Source organism: Myxocyprinus asiaticus, chromosome 45 (assembly GCF_019703515.2).
Source record: "Myxocyprinus asiaticus isolate MX2 ecotype Aquarium Trade chromosome 45, UBuf_Myxa_2, whole genome shotgun sequence".
Classification (NCBI taxonomy): domain Eukaryota; kingdom Metazoa; phylum Chordata; class Actinopteri; order Cypriniformes; family Catostomidae; genus Myxocyprinus; species Myxocyprinus asiaticus.
Window position 1 is genome coordinate 10,917,714 of NC_059388.1, and position 16,941 is coordinate 10,934,654.

The 16,941-nt window shown below is 37.8% G+C and overlaps 1 protein-coding gene across 1 annotated transcript in view; it reads right to left on the reverse strand.

The window, feature by feature from the left end:
• Window positions 1-324: 324 nt before the first annotated feature.
• The window catches only part of LOC127435430 (LHFPL tetraspan subfamily member 3 protein), a 45,786-nt gene continuing 29,169 nt past the window's right edge, over window positions 325-16,941 (reverse strand). The window contains exons 2-4 of the mRNA XM_051688925.1: window positions 9,255-9,485; window positions 7,443-7,476; window positions 325-1,705 (exon numbers count right to left, since the gene is read on the reverse strand). Coding sequence (XP_051544885.1) covers window positions 7,460-7,476; window positions 9,255-9,485 — 248 coding nt within the window. The 3' untranslated portion in view covers window positions 325-1,705; window positions 7,443-7,459. The remainder of the gene's footprint in view (window positions 1,706-7,442; window positions 7,477-9,254; window positions 9,486-16,941) is intronic.

A 16,941-nucleotide genomic window follows, 5' to 3' on the forward strand; every position in this document is an offset into this window, starting at 1 on the left:
TTTCCAAGCTGCTTAAAGGCTCAGTTAACTTAGTGTATGTAAACTTCTGACCCACTGGAGTTGTGATAGTCAATTAAAAGTGAAACAATCTGTCTGTAAACAATTGTTGGAAAAATTACTTGTGTCATGCACAAAGTAGATGTCCTAAACGACTTGCCAAAACTATATTTTGCTAATATGAAATCCGTGGAGTGGTTAAAAAATAAGTTTTAATGACTTCAACCTAAGTGTATGTAAACTTCTGACTTCTACTGTAAATACAGTTATAATAAATACAGGTCACACACACAGGAGTAAATACAACCACACTGTCTTCATTTCAGTTTGTAGAGGTAAATTCTTTATTCATTTATATCTGGGTGAATTGTCTTCAATGAATATTTGTAACGAATACATTTTTTATGGTGTATTGTTGTATTTACATCATTTCCTGCATTCAACACCATCTGACAAGACAGAAACCCAATAAATGAAGCAAAGCCATTTAAAAAAAAAAAAAAAACAATTCTTCCATTTTTCTATCCCTTCAAAACTTCCAGCATCGTCAAAAATATTCCAAAAGCAGTCACGGACTGAGGGAGTTACAACAGGTACACAGTGAGGCCATTTCCTGTAGGTTTTACTATTTGAAACCACATCCTCCAGGTATTCTCATGACTTTTTCTTTAAGATTGTTGAGACTGTTTTTTTTTTTTTTTCTTCTTCTTGGTGGGACAGAAATGACTACACCAAGAGTACAAACGGTACCAGCTCTGAACATCATAAATATGGCACACATAACTATACAGCACCAACACTGCAGAGAAGGAAATATCGAAATAGAGACACAGAAATTCAACGTGTTCACTTGATACATAATACTTTAAAACACTCTCCTACTTCAGTTATACTTGGCTTGTGCACAATTACTAATGGCAGAGATGTCCGCCCCTAATTTTGACACAATGTTTTATAATTAAATTATATTAACAGTGAATTCTTTCCACCTCGGTTTACATATCCCTTTAAAACAATGTCAGAGAATGCAGTGGTGGAATAATTGTACATTTGAAACCCCATTAATTGATGACTTGCGTTTCAATTGGCCTCAGTGAAGTAGTCATGATAGTGTCCATTCTTGTAGCTCAACACAGGTCTTGTATTTCAACACGGGTCCAGAGAGAAACACTAAGAGGCCAGTAATGTCTGTGGTGCAGCTCTTTGTCGGAGTCACCGTCCCACATGGAAGCCTGTGAACATTTCCCTTTACATTAGAACACCTGCCTTGACTTGGAAATTGCAGTCAAATAGAACCTTGTTTTTTTTTAGTAATTTACAAAATGTTTATATTACTATAAGGTAGGCCTGAAGAGACGGGACAAAACATAAAATATTTTTTATATTTTTATGGATATATATATATATATCCAAGTCAAAGTAGTGTTTTTAAATGGTGCTTGAGCTGTCCTATCATGTTAGTGGCACAGAACGGGGAAAATCAAGCTAGAGATATGTTGAAAAGCATTTTCAGGAAAGTAAAGTGAAAGAAGAAATATGGACAGAAAAGCAGTCAGTATTTCGAAACTCATTCATTCATTCATTCGTTCTTGTCCCTCGCTTTAACGTTTTCCAAACCACTGCAGTCAGGTTTCCTGCGCTCAAGATGACGGGGAAAGCTGGATTGTGACTTTACATAATTATTTTATTTTCAACGATGCAGAAACACCTGGAAACAGACAAAGGAGATGTTTTGGCTGTCAATATAACAGAATAGTGATAGTATAGTGTCACAGTTACATCATATGATATCACAGTAAGATATTGGAGAGAATTTTATAAATCAGGGCCCGTACTCACAAAAAATCTTAAGGCTAAAATTAGCTCCTAACGTGGAAATTCAGGAGTTACTCTTAAAAATTAGGAGGTCTGTCACTCCTAATTTTAGGACTCATAAAATGTTAATCTAAGAATAATTCATGAAGCATTTTAACCCTAAAAGTAGCTCTTTAACACACAACAGCTTAGAAGTCATCCTGAGGACTTCTAATCACTAAGAGTGACTCACAAAAGATCCGAAGCATGGCTGCTGTCATCAATCCACATTAAAAACAATATATTAGAATATTATTATGACATTGACCGTTTAAAAAGGTATTGCCTGAATCACAATTGAGTCGATGTATTTTAAGAATATAATATTATAAATATTATAATGTTGACATTGACCTTTAAAACGGTATTGTCTGAATTGCGAGGGTGTTTTCATTATTGTAAACTTAGTTAGAGAGGCAGTTACCTCTCCCACAAACTAAAACAACCCAATTACACTGGAGATAAAGATTTTAAAAACTCTGCGCTCCCTGGTCACATCAAAATGAAACTGTGTAGCGTGGATAAATGGGAATTTCAGTCATCCGTCAGTAGAGCAATCTATCAAACTATATATGCCCTCTCCATATACCGCACATCGTCTGACAATTCATAGTGTATTTTTTCCTGTGTATGTGCCTTCACTGCAGGGAAAAAAGGGGGCATTCACAGGGAATCACGGCAATCGTGGGGCTACCCATTTACACAGGATGAAGAACCATCCATCCATCCATCGTAAGTATGTATGTATGTACAGTTGTGCTCAAAAGTTTGCATACCCTTGGAGAATTGGAAATATATGTACCATTTTTAAAGAAAACATGAGTGAGCATGCAAAACACATTTCTTTTATTTCTTATGGGATTCATATTCAACTGTAGATTATAACAGAATGGCACAATCATAAAACAAAACATGGCAACAAAGAAAAAAATGAAATGACCCCTGTTCAAAAGTCTGCATACCCTTAGTTCTTAATACTGTGTATTGCCCCCTTTAGCATCAATGACAGCGTGCAGTCTTTTGTAATAGTTGTCTATGAGGCCCCAAATTCTTGCAGGTGGTATAGCTGCCCAGTCGTCTTGGCAAAATGCCTCCAGGTCATGCAAAGTCTTTGATCGTCTTGCATGAACCACATGTTTGAGATCTCCCCAGAATGGCTCGATGATATTAAGATCAGGAGACTTGTGATGGCCACTCCAGAACCTTCATCTTTTTCTGCCGTAACCACTGGAGGGTCAACTTGGCCTTGTGCTTAGGGTCATTGTCGTGCTGGAAGGTCCAAGAGCGTCCCATGTGCAGCTTTCGTGCAGAAGAATGCAAATTGTCTGCCAGTATTTTGATAACATGCTGCATTCATCTTGCCATCAATTTTCACAAGATTCCCCATGCCTTTAGAGCTCACACACCCCAAAACATCAGTGAGCCACCACCATGCTTCACAGTGGGGATGGTATTCTTTTCACTATAAGCCTTGTTGACCCCTCTCCAAACATAGCGCTTATGGTTGTGACCATAAAGCTCTATTTTGGTCTTGTCACTCCAAATTACAGTGTGCCAGAAGCTGTGAGGCGTGTCAAGGTGTTGTCGGACATATTGTAACCGGGCTTTTTTGTGGCATTAGTGCAGTCTGGCAACTCGACCATGCAGCTCATTTTTGTTCAAGTATCGTCGTATTGTGCTCCTTGAAACAACCACACCATCTTTTTCCAGAGCTGCCTGTATTTCTCCTGAGGTTACCTGTGGGTTTTTCTTTGTATCCCGAACAATTCTTCTGGCAGTTGTGGCTGAAATCTTTCTTGGTCTACCTGACCTTGGCTTGGTATCAAGAGACCCCAAATTTTCCATTTCTTAATAAGTGATTGAACAGTACTGACTGGTATTTTCAAAGCTTTGGATATCTTTTTATATCCTTTTCCATCTTTATAAATTCCATTACCTTGTTACGCAGATCTTTTGACAGTTCTTTTCTGCTCCCCATGGCTCAGTATCTAGCCTGCTCAGTGCATCCATGTGACAGCTAACAAACTCGTTGACTATTTATACATAGACACTAATTGCAATTTAAAAAGCCACAGGTGTGGGAAATTGACCTTTAATTGCCATATAAACCTGTATGTGTCACCTTGTGTGTCTGTAACAAGGCCTAAAATTCAAGGGTATGTAAACGTTTGATCAGGGACATTTGGGTGATTTCTGTTATTATGTTTTAAAAAGGAGCCAAGCAACTATGTGATGATAAATGGCTTCATATGATCACTATCCTTAAATAAAAGACATATTTTCAAAATCAATGCCAACATTTCACAGTTTCTGCCAGGGTATGCAAACTTTTGAGCACAACTGTATGTCGTTGTCTGTTTTTGATGACAAATAGCAGTTCCCTGTCTACCAGTCACTGTGGGTGATTTAAAAGAGCACGTTTATGGGAGCCTGGGTAGCTCAGCAAGTAAAACACTGACTACCACACCTCGCAAGTTTGAATCCAGGGCATGCTGAGTGACTCCAGTCAGGCTTCCTAAGCAAGCAATTGTCCCGGTCACGTTGGGTTAACCTCCTTCTGGTCGCTATAATGTGTGGTTCTTGCTCTCGGTGGGGCACGTGATGAGTTCCGTGGATGCTGCGGAGAATAGTGTGAAGCCTCCACACACACTAGATCTCTGCGGTAATGTGCTCAACAAGCCACGTGATAAGATGCACGGATTGACGGTCTCAGACGTGGAGGCAACTGGGATTCGCCCTCCGCCACCCGGATTGAGGTGAGCCACTACGCCACCACGAGGATTTAGAGCGCAGTGGATATTGGGGAGAAAGGGGGAGAAAATCCCCCCCCCCACAAAAAAGAGCGCATTTATAAAACATGATGTCATCCATAACAAAGAGGTCAACTCCACCTTACTCTTATTTTAATATGTCCTTAGTAAAACTTGCTCTTAGCAGTTTTGTGAATATGTTTTAAGCAAAACTCCTAGCTAGGAACTCTTTGGAGAACTCCTAGTGGTAAAATAAACAATCTTTGTGAATACGGGCCCAGAACTTTATACATGAACTACACCTGTGGTTACTCCAATTTGAAGGAAACTGACTTCATACATCCACTTAAAATCACATTGACACCAGTTGGTTAAGGCAATGTCCCAGGTTAAGTACAAGTTAAGCTCAGTCGACAGCATTTGTGGCATAATGTGACCTTATTCACGTTAGCACCATCTTTAAAGTTTAATGGGAATGGCAACGAGGCTGTGAGGGATAGACTTACCGTCTCTTCAATGGCAAGCACGGTATAAAGCTGTAAAAAGCTCCTTGATCACATCTGTCTTTCAACAACTCATGTTGTCTGGAGTTTTCTGTCTACTGAATGTTCTTGAAAATATGTTTTTTTTTTTTTTTTTTTTTTTTTTATGTTCTGTCTGCGGAACAATCCAAAAATACTTTCAACTGCAGTACAACCCATTGAAGAGACTGTACGTCTCACAGCCTCATTGTCATTCCCGTCAAAAATCAAAGATGGCGCTGCTGTGAATAAGGTCTATATATTGGTTTTACCAATTAATCGGTGCCGATGGTTGCTTTTTTGGAACTATCAGTTATCAGCAAATATATATGCAGATAGTGGTTATTTATTTTTTTATTTATTGTTTTATTATTCCTCCATGTTGCTCTTTGACCGGGCAGTGGAGGATTCTACAGTTAGAACGCATTGGTTCTACAGTATAACAGCTGTCTCTAAATATGTCATCATTGACAATATTCATCCATATTTTTATCCAAACTTCAATGCATATTTTGTTATTTTGATAAGATAATCAAGTGTTCTAAATTGAAGCAAGGGCATGCAAATAAAAAATATGACTATAAGAAAACATACCACGTCAGCATCTACATCATGTATCCAACTCCTTATCTTGTGAATAATAATAAACCTTATTCCTCATGAAACCGTATATGGTGAAATATATATAAATTAGGGATGTCCCGATACAATTTGTTTGAGTACGAGTACTGATACTTGCTTGCTGATACTCGCCGATACTGAGTCTGATACCTGTTTTTTTTTGTTTTGTTTTTTTTTGTTTTGCTGAACACCATATCAACAGATTATTAAAATTGTATCATCAAAATTGTGTTTATATAAATACATTAATTAAAACTATATATATATGAAACTAAATCAAATGAAAATATAATAATTTTCAACATAATGTTGTATTATTTTTTTATCAAATGAAGTGCTTTTATACAGAACCTCACAGCACAATCCAAAATACAGCATTGGTTATAACATACAGTTCTATTTTGTCAAATAAAGTGCTGCATAGCAGAGCATCACAGATGTGAGATATGGCTTAAACATAATACAATTACAATTGATTTATTATTAGTAGTAGTAGTAGTAGTGACACAGTGAATATTACATAACTTTACAATAGTAATATATATTTCTGTCATACTTTTTTCATTTAAATCAAGCTTTTATTTTGACGGGGCTTTTATTTTGAAGTGTTTCTGTGTGATGACGGCAGCTTTTCAGTCCGAAAAAGCCGGGCGCTATGTGACTCAAAGTGATTATTAAACTGCAAAAGCTTGCTATATAATTAAATAAGTATGTACTCTGTATGTGCCTCGTGCTACAAAGTATTTCCCCTATTCGCTGTCATCTGCAACAAACAAAGCGCTCGATGCTCATGGCAGTGTTTTCCCTGTATGAGCCAAGGAGGAGCTTTAAAAGATACGTGCGGTGCAGCCGGCGTCGGCACAACATTGTCTCCACACATTCACTGGTGCTCTGCTCACATTTGAAGCACGCTGCACATGCAAAGTAAACTATATATTTATCTCATTAAATTGCAGCTTTTGCGGTTAAATAATCTCACTAGGACATAACGTCATTAGAATTTGTTTGCTGACTGTTTATGTAATGACATTCATATGTCATATGGTATCGGTTTTTGGTATCTGACCATTTTTACGAGCACGAGTACCAGTACATGAGCGCGGTATCAAACCTTATTCAGTTACCAGTATCGGTACTAATATAAATACAAAACCCTTCATTTGGTGAATATATATGCCATAAAATGCTTAATTTGGAAAATACTTAAATATAAAGCATCATAATGGTGGCAAGTATCTGTTATTTCAAAATAAGAGTCCCCGGTGTGTTTCAGGCAAGTTCCATATTATGCACCAAATCTTAAATTGTTTTTTTCTTGAATTTGGTTGGACAGTAAACTCTTTTTAAAGCTCTATGTATGTGCCTGTTATAGTAGAGAAATACTTTTTAACATTCTATAAATCGGTTTAAAAAATATCAGCTGAATAATCGGTTATTGGCCTTTTCCACCACCTTAGTTATCGGTTATCAGCATAATGCACATAATGCATCGGTTGACGTTTAATTGAACCCATAACATGCCTTTAAAAGTCGATGCAAAAATGGCTAAAAAAATTTAAACGATTATTTGCAGGTGCCACTTGGTTTGATATTTTGATATCTAATGCAATAACATTTATTTTTAAGTGTGACTTAAGTGTCCAGATTATTTTTTCGAGGCCACTGTATATGGAGGTCTTCATTGGCCACGCTTGCTCACCCATGTGTATCTTCCATCTATGCATTTCCAGTCTCTGTTGAAGAAAGGAGAAAAGTCTATCAAAATTAAAGAACCACAAAAATCACTGCAGTCACAGATAATATGCATTAAATTAGACCCTTTGTTTATAAGTTTGATATGCATAACCAGTAACAGTCACTAGATGGCACAAAAACACCCATCAAGTGGCATCACAAACTGCACCACAACAAATTCTCTATTGCTGCAGAATGACTGAGAAACGAATTGCTCATTCATCACTACCAAACATTGTTAATCACCATTTGCAATGCATTTCATACAAAACCTTAACAAACCTATGTAACTGACTGTACATTGTCATTAAATAACAAATAAGTTAAGGACTAGATTCCCAGGACTTCTTAGAAGCAAAGTTCATCCCTTTATTACATTTCATACAGGGCTCTTTATAGTAGTTCATATCAATAAATAACGATTTGTTTGAGGTGTGCTTTTCGTCATAGCATGGGTTCCAGATTACGCTGTGCCTGTGATTAATATGGATGGGCTGAAAGCAAGCTGTGTAAACAGTCATTAGTAATTCATGACTTAGTCCAGAGCCCCAGGCTTCAATTAACCTCAGACCACTGTGAATTCTCTCTCTCTCATATCTCATTCATTTTTTTGGCCCTATCATCTGATTCTGTCTTTAATGACCATAGCTCAGTCTTTTTTTCTCGGGCTGGTCTGTCCTTGCTTGATCTGGCCGCTCATGGTTGGCTGGGTTTGTCTTATAATGAATGAATTGGACCGAATGGCACAACAGCTGTGCAGTGAAAACTGATGCATTGGAAAGTTTATGGGAAGAAATGGAGAATGCAGTTTGCAGTGGTGGACTGGCCATTGGGAGAACCGGGACGTTTCCCGGTGGGCCGGCCGCAAAATGGGGCCGCCGCGTTATGCAGAACGCGCCACAAAACGATGCCGCGATATGCGTAAGGGTTTAGCGATATGCAGTAAAGGTCAGCAACCCCCCTTAATGTAAGGCAGTATTAAGAAAGTACTTTTTTCAAAATTAGGTAATGAGAATTGGAGGGTAAATGTGTGTAACTGTCATTAAAATAATGTCCCAATGTAAAAAAAATAATGTTTTAATGGCCCTAAAACAAGCTTCATTTTCTGTATGCAAAATATAATTCCTTATTTGTTTCTTATGATTTTGGAGTAAAATAGGGCCAGGACATTTTCTTGACGGGTTTCAAGTGAATCACTCATTAGCTTTGAGGCTAATCTATATGTTGGTGTAGCCAGCAAAGTAAACTTCAAGCAGATATGTTCATTTAAACTTTACAGACTTTCTCGTAGGCGAAAATGCACCACGATTACTGTATATAATTAATTTTTTTCCCAATAAAATACTCCCTAGAACAATATTGCCCCTCCCTAAAATTATAAATACCACCTGCCTTTGAGCGATAGCAAGTAGCAAATCATGGTTTGTTGGAGTGTCGTTGGTTGCACTAAAGCTTGTACTTCGCACCACCAATTGGTTGCTAAGGAAGTTGCTGCAGGTGTAGTTTTGCCCAGGCTATAAAGTAAACTAAAGACAATTGGCTATTTAAAAAAAAAAAAAAAAAGGACAAGCCCTTTAATGTCCCACCCCAAATTCCATTTATAACAGGAAGTATAAAGTATTTGAATCATTTCATATTTTTTTCCAACTGTCTTTCAATTATTAAGATGCACAAGTGAAGACAATAACTTGAGATGACAATCTCATCTCTCCCATGGTAAGAAAACATGACATTTCAAAGACATGGAACAACTATTCTTCTGGCAAAATGATCTTACTGTCTCCCAGCAGCTCCTCAGACATGAGTCCATCCTGCCTGTTGCCCAACACAAAAGCCAGGAAGGAGAGAATGAGGGCGTCCATGATGCCCATAATGGCCAGGATGTACGCCCAGCGCACTGAGCACGCTCCGATGGTGTATTTATCCGTTTCTTCTCCACACATTCTCTTCACCTCATCCGCATCCCAGCCGTCAGGATAAATCATACAGCCCAGCACCAGACATGTACCTGAGAGACACAGAGCAAGCAGACCGTATGAGATATCTCAGCAAAATGAATATAGGTTTAATCGTCTGCAGCGCATCCTTCCCCGCTCAAGCAATATGATTGATGGCAGTTCTAGAGTAAAAGCTGGGAAACAGAATGAGCTGAAATGGAAACAGTCATGGCAGTTTAGTTGTTTGTTTGGTTGTGACGTGTCTGACAGCTGATATGAATGAGGAGAAAGGTATCCTGGACGAGCCCCCAATTTTTTTTTCATTTAGGGGCCGTTTAGACTAAATATGTTCTTGCGTTAACAAAAAGCTAGAATTGAACAGAATGCAGGTGTCTCAATACGCTGACAGGGCCATAATGCAAATGAAACCCTTCTGACTGTCTTACAGGGACACAAGCACCCATGTTATAGCTAGTTCAGCCACAGTTTCTCACAGCTCATGAGTTTTATAACACCTCTGTTTCAACATAAACCCCAAGACAAGCAATAGACCTGATCTCAGATCATCGGTTGTTGGCGCTGCCATCATCCCTGATGTATTGTAACTTGAAAACTATTTATCATGCATATCACAGGGCCTAGTTATGGCAAATCCTGAAAGATGTCATGCTGATAGAGGTGAATACTGCATGTGCCAGTTATGATGCATTGATAATTTACTGCAGATGCAGTCTGTTATATAAGAGGAATCATTTGTAATGTCACCAAGGGTTCTCCTCAGTTATACGATGGAAGACTCTGATTCTGCCTTCAAGTCATGTCGGAATTATCATATTTACGAGATGAACGCCACCACAAAATCGTTATTACCAGTGGGAAACAGGATTTTCTTTAACCCCCAACTTTCTGATTTGGGGGCATGTCAGTAAAATAATCATGGTGGAAGCTAACTGGTATTTGTCATAATTAAGTTTTACAATTATGCACAATTTAGTTTCGTTTGCACTTTATGTAATGTGATGAAGAATAGCAATAAAGCTTTACAAATAAAATATTGCTGTATTAAAGAAATATTCATAAAAAAGTTTAGGCCTGTCGCATTTATTAAATAATCATTTGATCACAGTTATTTGATTTAAACATGATTGATTAAGATATCCGCTATTATTGTGCATTTTTTAAAATTCCAATCATATTTTACTATCCAAATAAGGGAATTTTAAATAAATATAGAAATGCCATGAATGTCTAATTTTCCAGTGTCAATGCATTATGTGGGCGCTCCAAATGAACTCGATTGCAAATGACCATCTCACTGAGCCGTATACATAAATTACGTGTAAAAGTGAAGATTTTAGGACAGAAATATTTTACTATTGCATAATACGTGGCAGCCGAGCAACTGCCACTGAGATGAGTGGGAACGCTAACAGATAGCTTTCTATATGTATTATTGAGCTCCTTGATAAATACAAAGATAAAGCACCAATTAGTACAACTAATCATTTTCTGCTCAAAAGCACTCTGTCTTTGTTGTGAAGTGAAAAAAAGAGAAATAATTATGAAATTGCCCAGTGCAGCTATTTTATTTCAACCAAAATCACTTGAACGCACATCATGTCATAATTACAATTTCTGAACTCATAAGTAGGAACTTCACAGGAGGACTTGAAGGCAGAAACTGCTTGAATGAGCCAAGGAAGACCTAGCATGGTCAAAAGAAAAAGAGCAAGAGTATTAGGTCCTAGTAGGACGATAAATCGCATCAGAGTTACGGATACTGCCAAAGGAATCGAGATTGGCATAGTCCTCGCGACCATAAGTACACTTAACAATAATGGGTGTACTTATTACACTAATAAGTACACCCATTATTGTTAAGAGCCAGTTGCTCTCACCCCTGCATCCACAGCATGTTTTCACTTCAGTGTTTTTAGAGAACATGCAGGTCTCCATGTTGAGGATGTTTATAACAATAATTACCACTTGAGCTGTCAGTCATGCAACCAACCTAGCTGCAAGTGTGCATTCTATGTACAGTATACATACTGCATACTCCAGAAATAGTTAGAGTAGCTTGGTAGTATGCGATTTCAAACATAGTCATTACTTTTTCAGTTCAGTTTGGTGCTGCAGAAATTGCACACTTCACCTTTAACGTCACTATGGGACATCACTAGAGGAAAATATACTGAGTGCACTACCACATTGAACACTACCAGGGAATTGCTCATAAATAATAGAAAGCATTCAGCATTTTCCTAATTTCACATCCTCTCAAAGCCTGCAGCACTACATTGCACACAAATACTAATGAAGAGCGACTCTTCAGCTGAACTTTTCAACATTAACACACAGCTAAACGGATAGTTCACCCTAAAATGAAAACCTATCCTCATCTCAACCGTGTTACGAAAGACAAGTAGTCCATTTCATCCTCCTCTTCTGATTTTTAACTAACAGATGCGGCAGAATAGATGTGCTTCTGTGCTACGCATGCCTCTACTAGCTCTGTTCTAATAGATTACACACTGCAGTTGCATTGCAATGCTTTTGATTTTGCTGGCAGCGCACACTCTTGTGCTGCATGTAGGTCAGTGGGAGTGCTCTGAATGCAGATGCTGTCACATCTGAGATGTGTTTGTAGATAGAGGATATAAATAAACATGGCTGAGGATGAGAATTCCATGTGTGAGAGCACGTTCCGTATGGGAGATACGGAAAGATACATTTGCAATAACCTTCTATTTCTTCTCTTTCCTCATCTCCCTCCGCATATCTATATTTCATGCCATCCTGTAATCTCTGCCAATGATTTATTAATGAAGCCTTGCATCAAGGATTAGGAGCTGTCCGGAACAAGGGGTGCTGAAATATACAGGCTGTCAAAGGTGTTTCTAGAGTTTAGAGGAATAATTAAAGTCTCCATCCACCTTCATTGTATGGAAAAGAGCAGCTTGGACATTCTGCTAAAAATATCTTTTTGTGTTCCACAGAAGAAAGTAAGTCATACAGGCTTGGCTCGGCGTAAGGTGGAATAAATTATTACAGTGAACTTGATTTTGTATGCAAGCCAGCAGATGAACTGAATAAAGGTGCATTCTCACGCTCGTCTTCCCTTAACATCGCTTGACTTGGCATTTGCCTGATAATGTCTTTACATCACAGCCAATGGGAGGAGAAGAAAGAGCTCCAAGGACGATAAGGCAAGAAGACAAGATGGATGGAGAGAGAGGAAGATAATGCAAGGTTGAAAGACTTCCTGTCTCTCCGCGCCTCTTTCTGGCTAAGCTGCTGTTGTTTGCGGTTTAATGTATTGTCAGAGCAGGAACAGAGCAGCGCCTCAGGGCTTGTGTTTCGTCCTGAGAAGTGTGGCTTGTTGTTTTCCCTGCAGTGAAAGAAGTGAGGGATGAATGGTGGGAAAGAACAAAAGAGAAGGAGCAACAGAAAGATTTAGAGACAGAAAAAAGCGACAGGAATGCTGAAATCTAAGGCATACTTAAAGGAATAGTTTACTTAAATTTATATTGTTTTCATCATTTACTCACGCTCATGTCTTTCCAAATCTTTCTTTCGTGTTCCAGGGGAGAAAGAAAGTAGTAGAGGTTTGGAACGACATGACGGTGAGTAAATTATGATGAGATACACTCGTCATAATTATGAGGAGATACGAGATTATGCGAGATACACTCACTTTATTAGGAACACTGTGGTCCTAATTAAGGGCCCAACGTGGTCTTCTACTGTTGTAGCCTCATCAACAAGGCGTTTCCGTCCACAGAACTGCCGCTCACTGGATGTTTTTTGTTTTTGGCACCATTCTGAGTAAATTCTAGAGACTGTTGTGCATGAAAATCCCAGGAGATCAGCAGTTACAGAAATACTCAAACCAGCCCACCTGGCACCAACAATCATGCCAAAGTCGAAATCACGGAGATCACATTTGTTCCCCATTCTGATGGTTGATGTGAATGTTAACTGAAGCTCCTGACCTGTATCTGCATGATTTTATGCATTGCACTGCTGCCACACGATTGGCTGATTAGATAATCGCATGAATAAGTAGGTGTACAGGTGTTCCTAATAAAGTGTTAAGTGAGTGTATATCCCTTTAAACTCACACAAGCACCATGCTGGCCAGCAAAACAACTGCATAACACAAATTACCTTGGTATACAAACATGTACACAGTAGCCACACTCCCAAGAAATGTCTGAATTCATTCATTAATTTCAATAAATTTTTACAGCTTGGCACTGAATGTTCCTTCCTACAGCTGATGAAAATAAATTAATTTAAGTGCACCAGGATAAATTCCACTCTCTGTTGCGAACATCAGGGGAGATTTGTAGACACTCCCTCGGGCAACAGGGGCAAAGAGGGTAGGTCGTAAAAATGGTTGAAGATGAAATTTACAGGCCTCTGTATCCATGGAATGGTTGCTGTTAGCAGCGGGAGGCTCTATCAAAGCTCAAGGAGATATGAAATCATCAACAAAGCCTAAATACACAGTAATTATCTTATTCTGTATCCCACACACACATCATGGATTATTATAAGCATTATCTCTTGCTCATCTCAGGTACACAGCATTGCATTCTGTTATCATTGGGTTTGACTTAGACTATCTGATAGCTGTGTTGGAGAGGAGGATGACGTCTAAATGAGTGAACATCATGAACAATTTCTCCCACTATCTCCATGGCACACTAGCTATAATGCACTTTAAGCAATAGACTGATCCAGCCCCAGTGAAACCGGAAGCATTACATAACATAATACTTGAAAAATGCCATAAGATAAGCATCCACTGAATGCATGTTCTGAATTCTAATCAGCATACATTCATTATACACATGTACTTGTATATCCTGCATATACTGTATATTTTTGTATACTGTGCGATTTTCTGTATTTTTTGTGTTCTATATCTATCTATCTATCTGTCTGTCTGTTAGGGATGCACCCATACAAATTGATTTTAACCACAAACTGTAGGCCAATGCTGATACCAAAATTTTTCCACTCACATTTTGTCATCAGATCACCGTTTTACTTTGGAATTATGTTTTTAAAATGTACAAAGAGGTACAAAAGCTAAGTTATTGTTCTAACAATAAATAATTTCCACTGAACATGGATTGGATCTGTTGAACACATGACAGGTCAAACAGAGCCACAGTAAAAAAATAAATAATAGTATTAAAAGATTTAAAAAAAATGATACAAAAATATTATAACATGATGACTGATTTGAAATAAGGTTATTTTGTACTTCTAAAACATTTTTTCACCTCTGTTTTAGCAAAACACTTTGCATGTATGCTCTGTATATATTAGAAGATTACAAATTCATACTATGCATATGTTGGGCAATTCCACATAAATGTCAACCACATCATGGAAAAATAAAAAGTTTTAACCAAAGGAACAAAATCCCCTTTTAAATTCTGTATTATTGTGGTATAATGGATAATGTTGTCCAGACCGCTAGAGGGCGCCACTTGCTCACATAGAGCTGACAGAACTGCTGAATGCAAAATATATTTTAAAACACAGCCTTATAAGGTTTAGTAATCACGCAAGGACAAATTGCAATTTAAATCTTAATTTAATCAATTGTGCAGCATTAATAGATATCATACCTATGTCTCAGAAGTCAAAGTCTGCTGATTTCAAAGCATTTTGGATGGTTTCCCTCATCATGTAACCTATAGGTTTATGTCACATCCTTTTATGGCGTTAATGTGAGAACGACAAAGAATAAAAGTTCAATATTACATGTTTTTAGGAGTACCAACCCCTCTACATATTGTGGCTATTATTACTATTACTATTGGTGTTGTGAAGTTTTTACAAAGTGTGTTACTTATTAATTATAAATAAACCATTGTTTTTTCATATCGACGTTTTCAGGCTTATAACTGATATGCCGATGGTTTGAATTTGGTCTATAACCGGCCGATAAATATAGGCAGCCGATACGTTGGTGCATCCCATTCATCCATCCATCCATCCATATCTTTTTTCTTCCCTGTCTATCTATCTGTCTGTCTGACATTACTTGCTATTAAAAAAACTCTGTCCCTAATTTTGGGCTGTCTATTACCCTGTTCATTCACCATGTGTCCCAGTCATATGGATGCAAGCTGTGCTTTCATGCATAACTGATGAAAGACAAATTTGGGTTCATAGTGCCAAAGAAAAACATCTGTCTGTGACTGCATGAATAAAACCCAAGACTCACAATGATGTGCTCTCTGTTCTGACAGTGGCATATGTAACATACAGTTGAAGTCAGAAGTTTACATACACCTTAGCCAAATACATTTAAACTCAGTTTTGCACAATTCCTGACATTTAATCGTAGAAAACATTCCCTGTCTTAGGTCAGTTAGGATCACTATTTTATTTTAAGAATGTGAAATGTCAGAATAATAGTAGAGAGAATGATTTATTTCAGCTTTTATTTCTTTCATCACATTCCCAGTGGGTCAGAAGTTTATATACACTTTGTTAGTATTTGGTAGCATTGCCTTTAAATTGTTTAACTTGGGTCAAACGTTTTGGGTATCCTTCCACAATCTTCTCACAATAAGTTGCTGGAATTTTGGCCCATTCCTCCAGACAGAACTGGTTTGTAGGCCTCCTTGCTCGCACACACTTTTTCAGTTCTGCCCACAAATTTTCTATTGGATTGAGGTCAGGGCTTTGAGACTTGTGGAGGTCCAGAGTTTTTTTTTTTTTTTCTGAGGTCTTGGCCGATTTCTTTTGATTTTCCCATGATGTCAAGCACAGAGGCACTGAGTTTGAAAGTAGGCTTTAAAATACATCCACAGATACACCTCCAATTCAGTACACCTCCTATTAGAAGCTAATTGGTTAACTGTCTAAAGGTTTGACATCATTTTCTGGAATTTTCCAAGCTGCTTAAAGGCACAGTTAACTTAGCGTATGTAAACTTCTGACCCACTGGAATTGTGATAGTCAATTAAAAGTGAAACAATCTGTCTGTTAACAATTGTTGGAAAAATTACTCATGTTATGCACAAAATAGATGTCCTAAACGACTTGCCAAAACTATAGTTTGCTAATATTAACTCTGTGGAGTGGTTAAAAAATGAGTTTTAATGACTTCAACCTAAGTGCATATAAACTTCTCACTTCAACTGTACCACAGGCTTCCTCATTCAGACCGAAGACAACCACTCATCTGTTATAAGGTCATAATTCCACTGCAGTACCAATAGTCTGGACAGCTCACTGTGGATTATTTGAGACAATAAAAATCAGGTCCTGCAGCAGTCCAAAACAAACTGACAAAATACTGTAGCAAAACTGTTGGGAATGGAATACATGCGTACTATTAAACATGTCATCCAGTTGTCATCTCAAGAGGAACAAAAAATGTATTTAAATGCATTTAAATCAAATTTTTGTGGAAAAATGCCTTAACTCTTTGCAGTTCAGTCTAATAATCATGCACACAGTGTGTTCTGGCTTTATACTGCACATTTTGTAAATGCT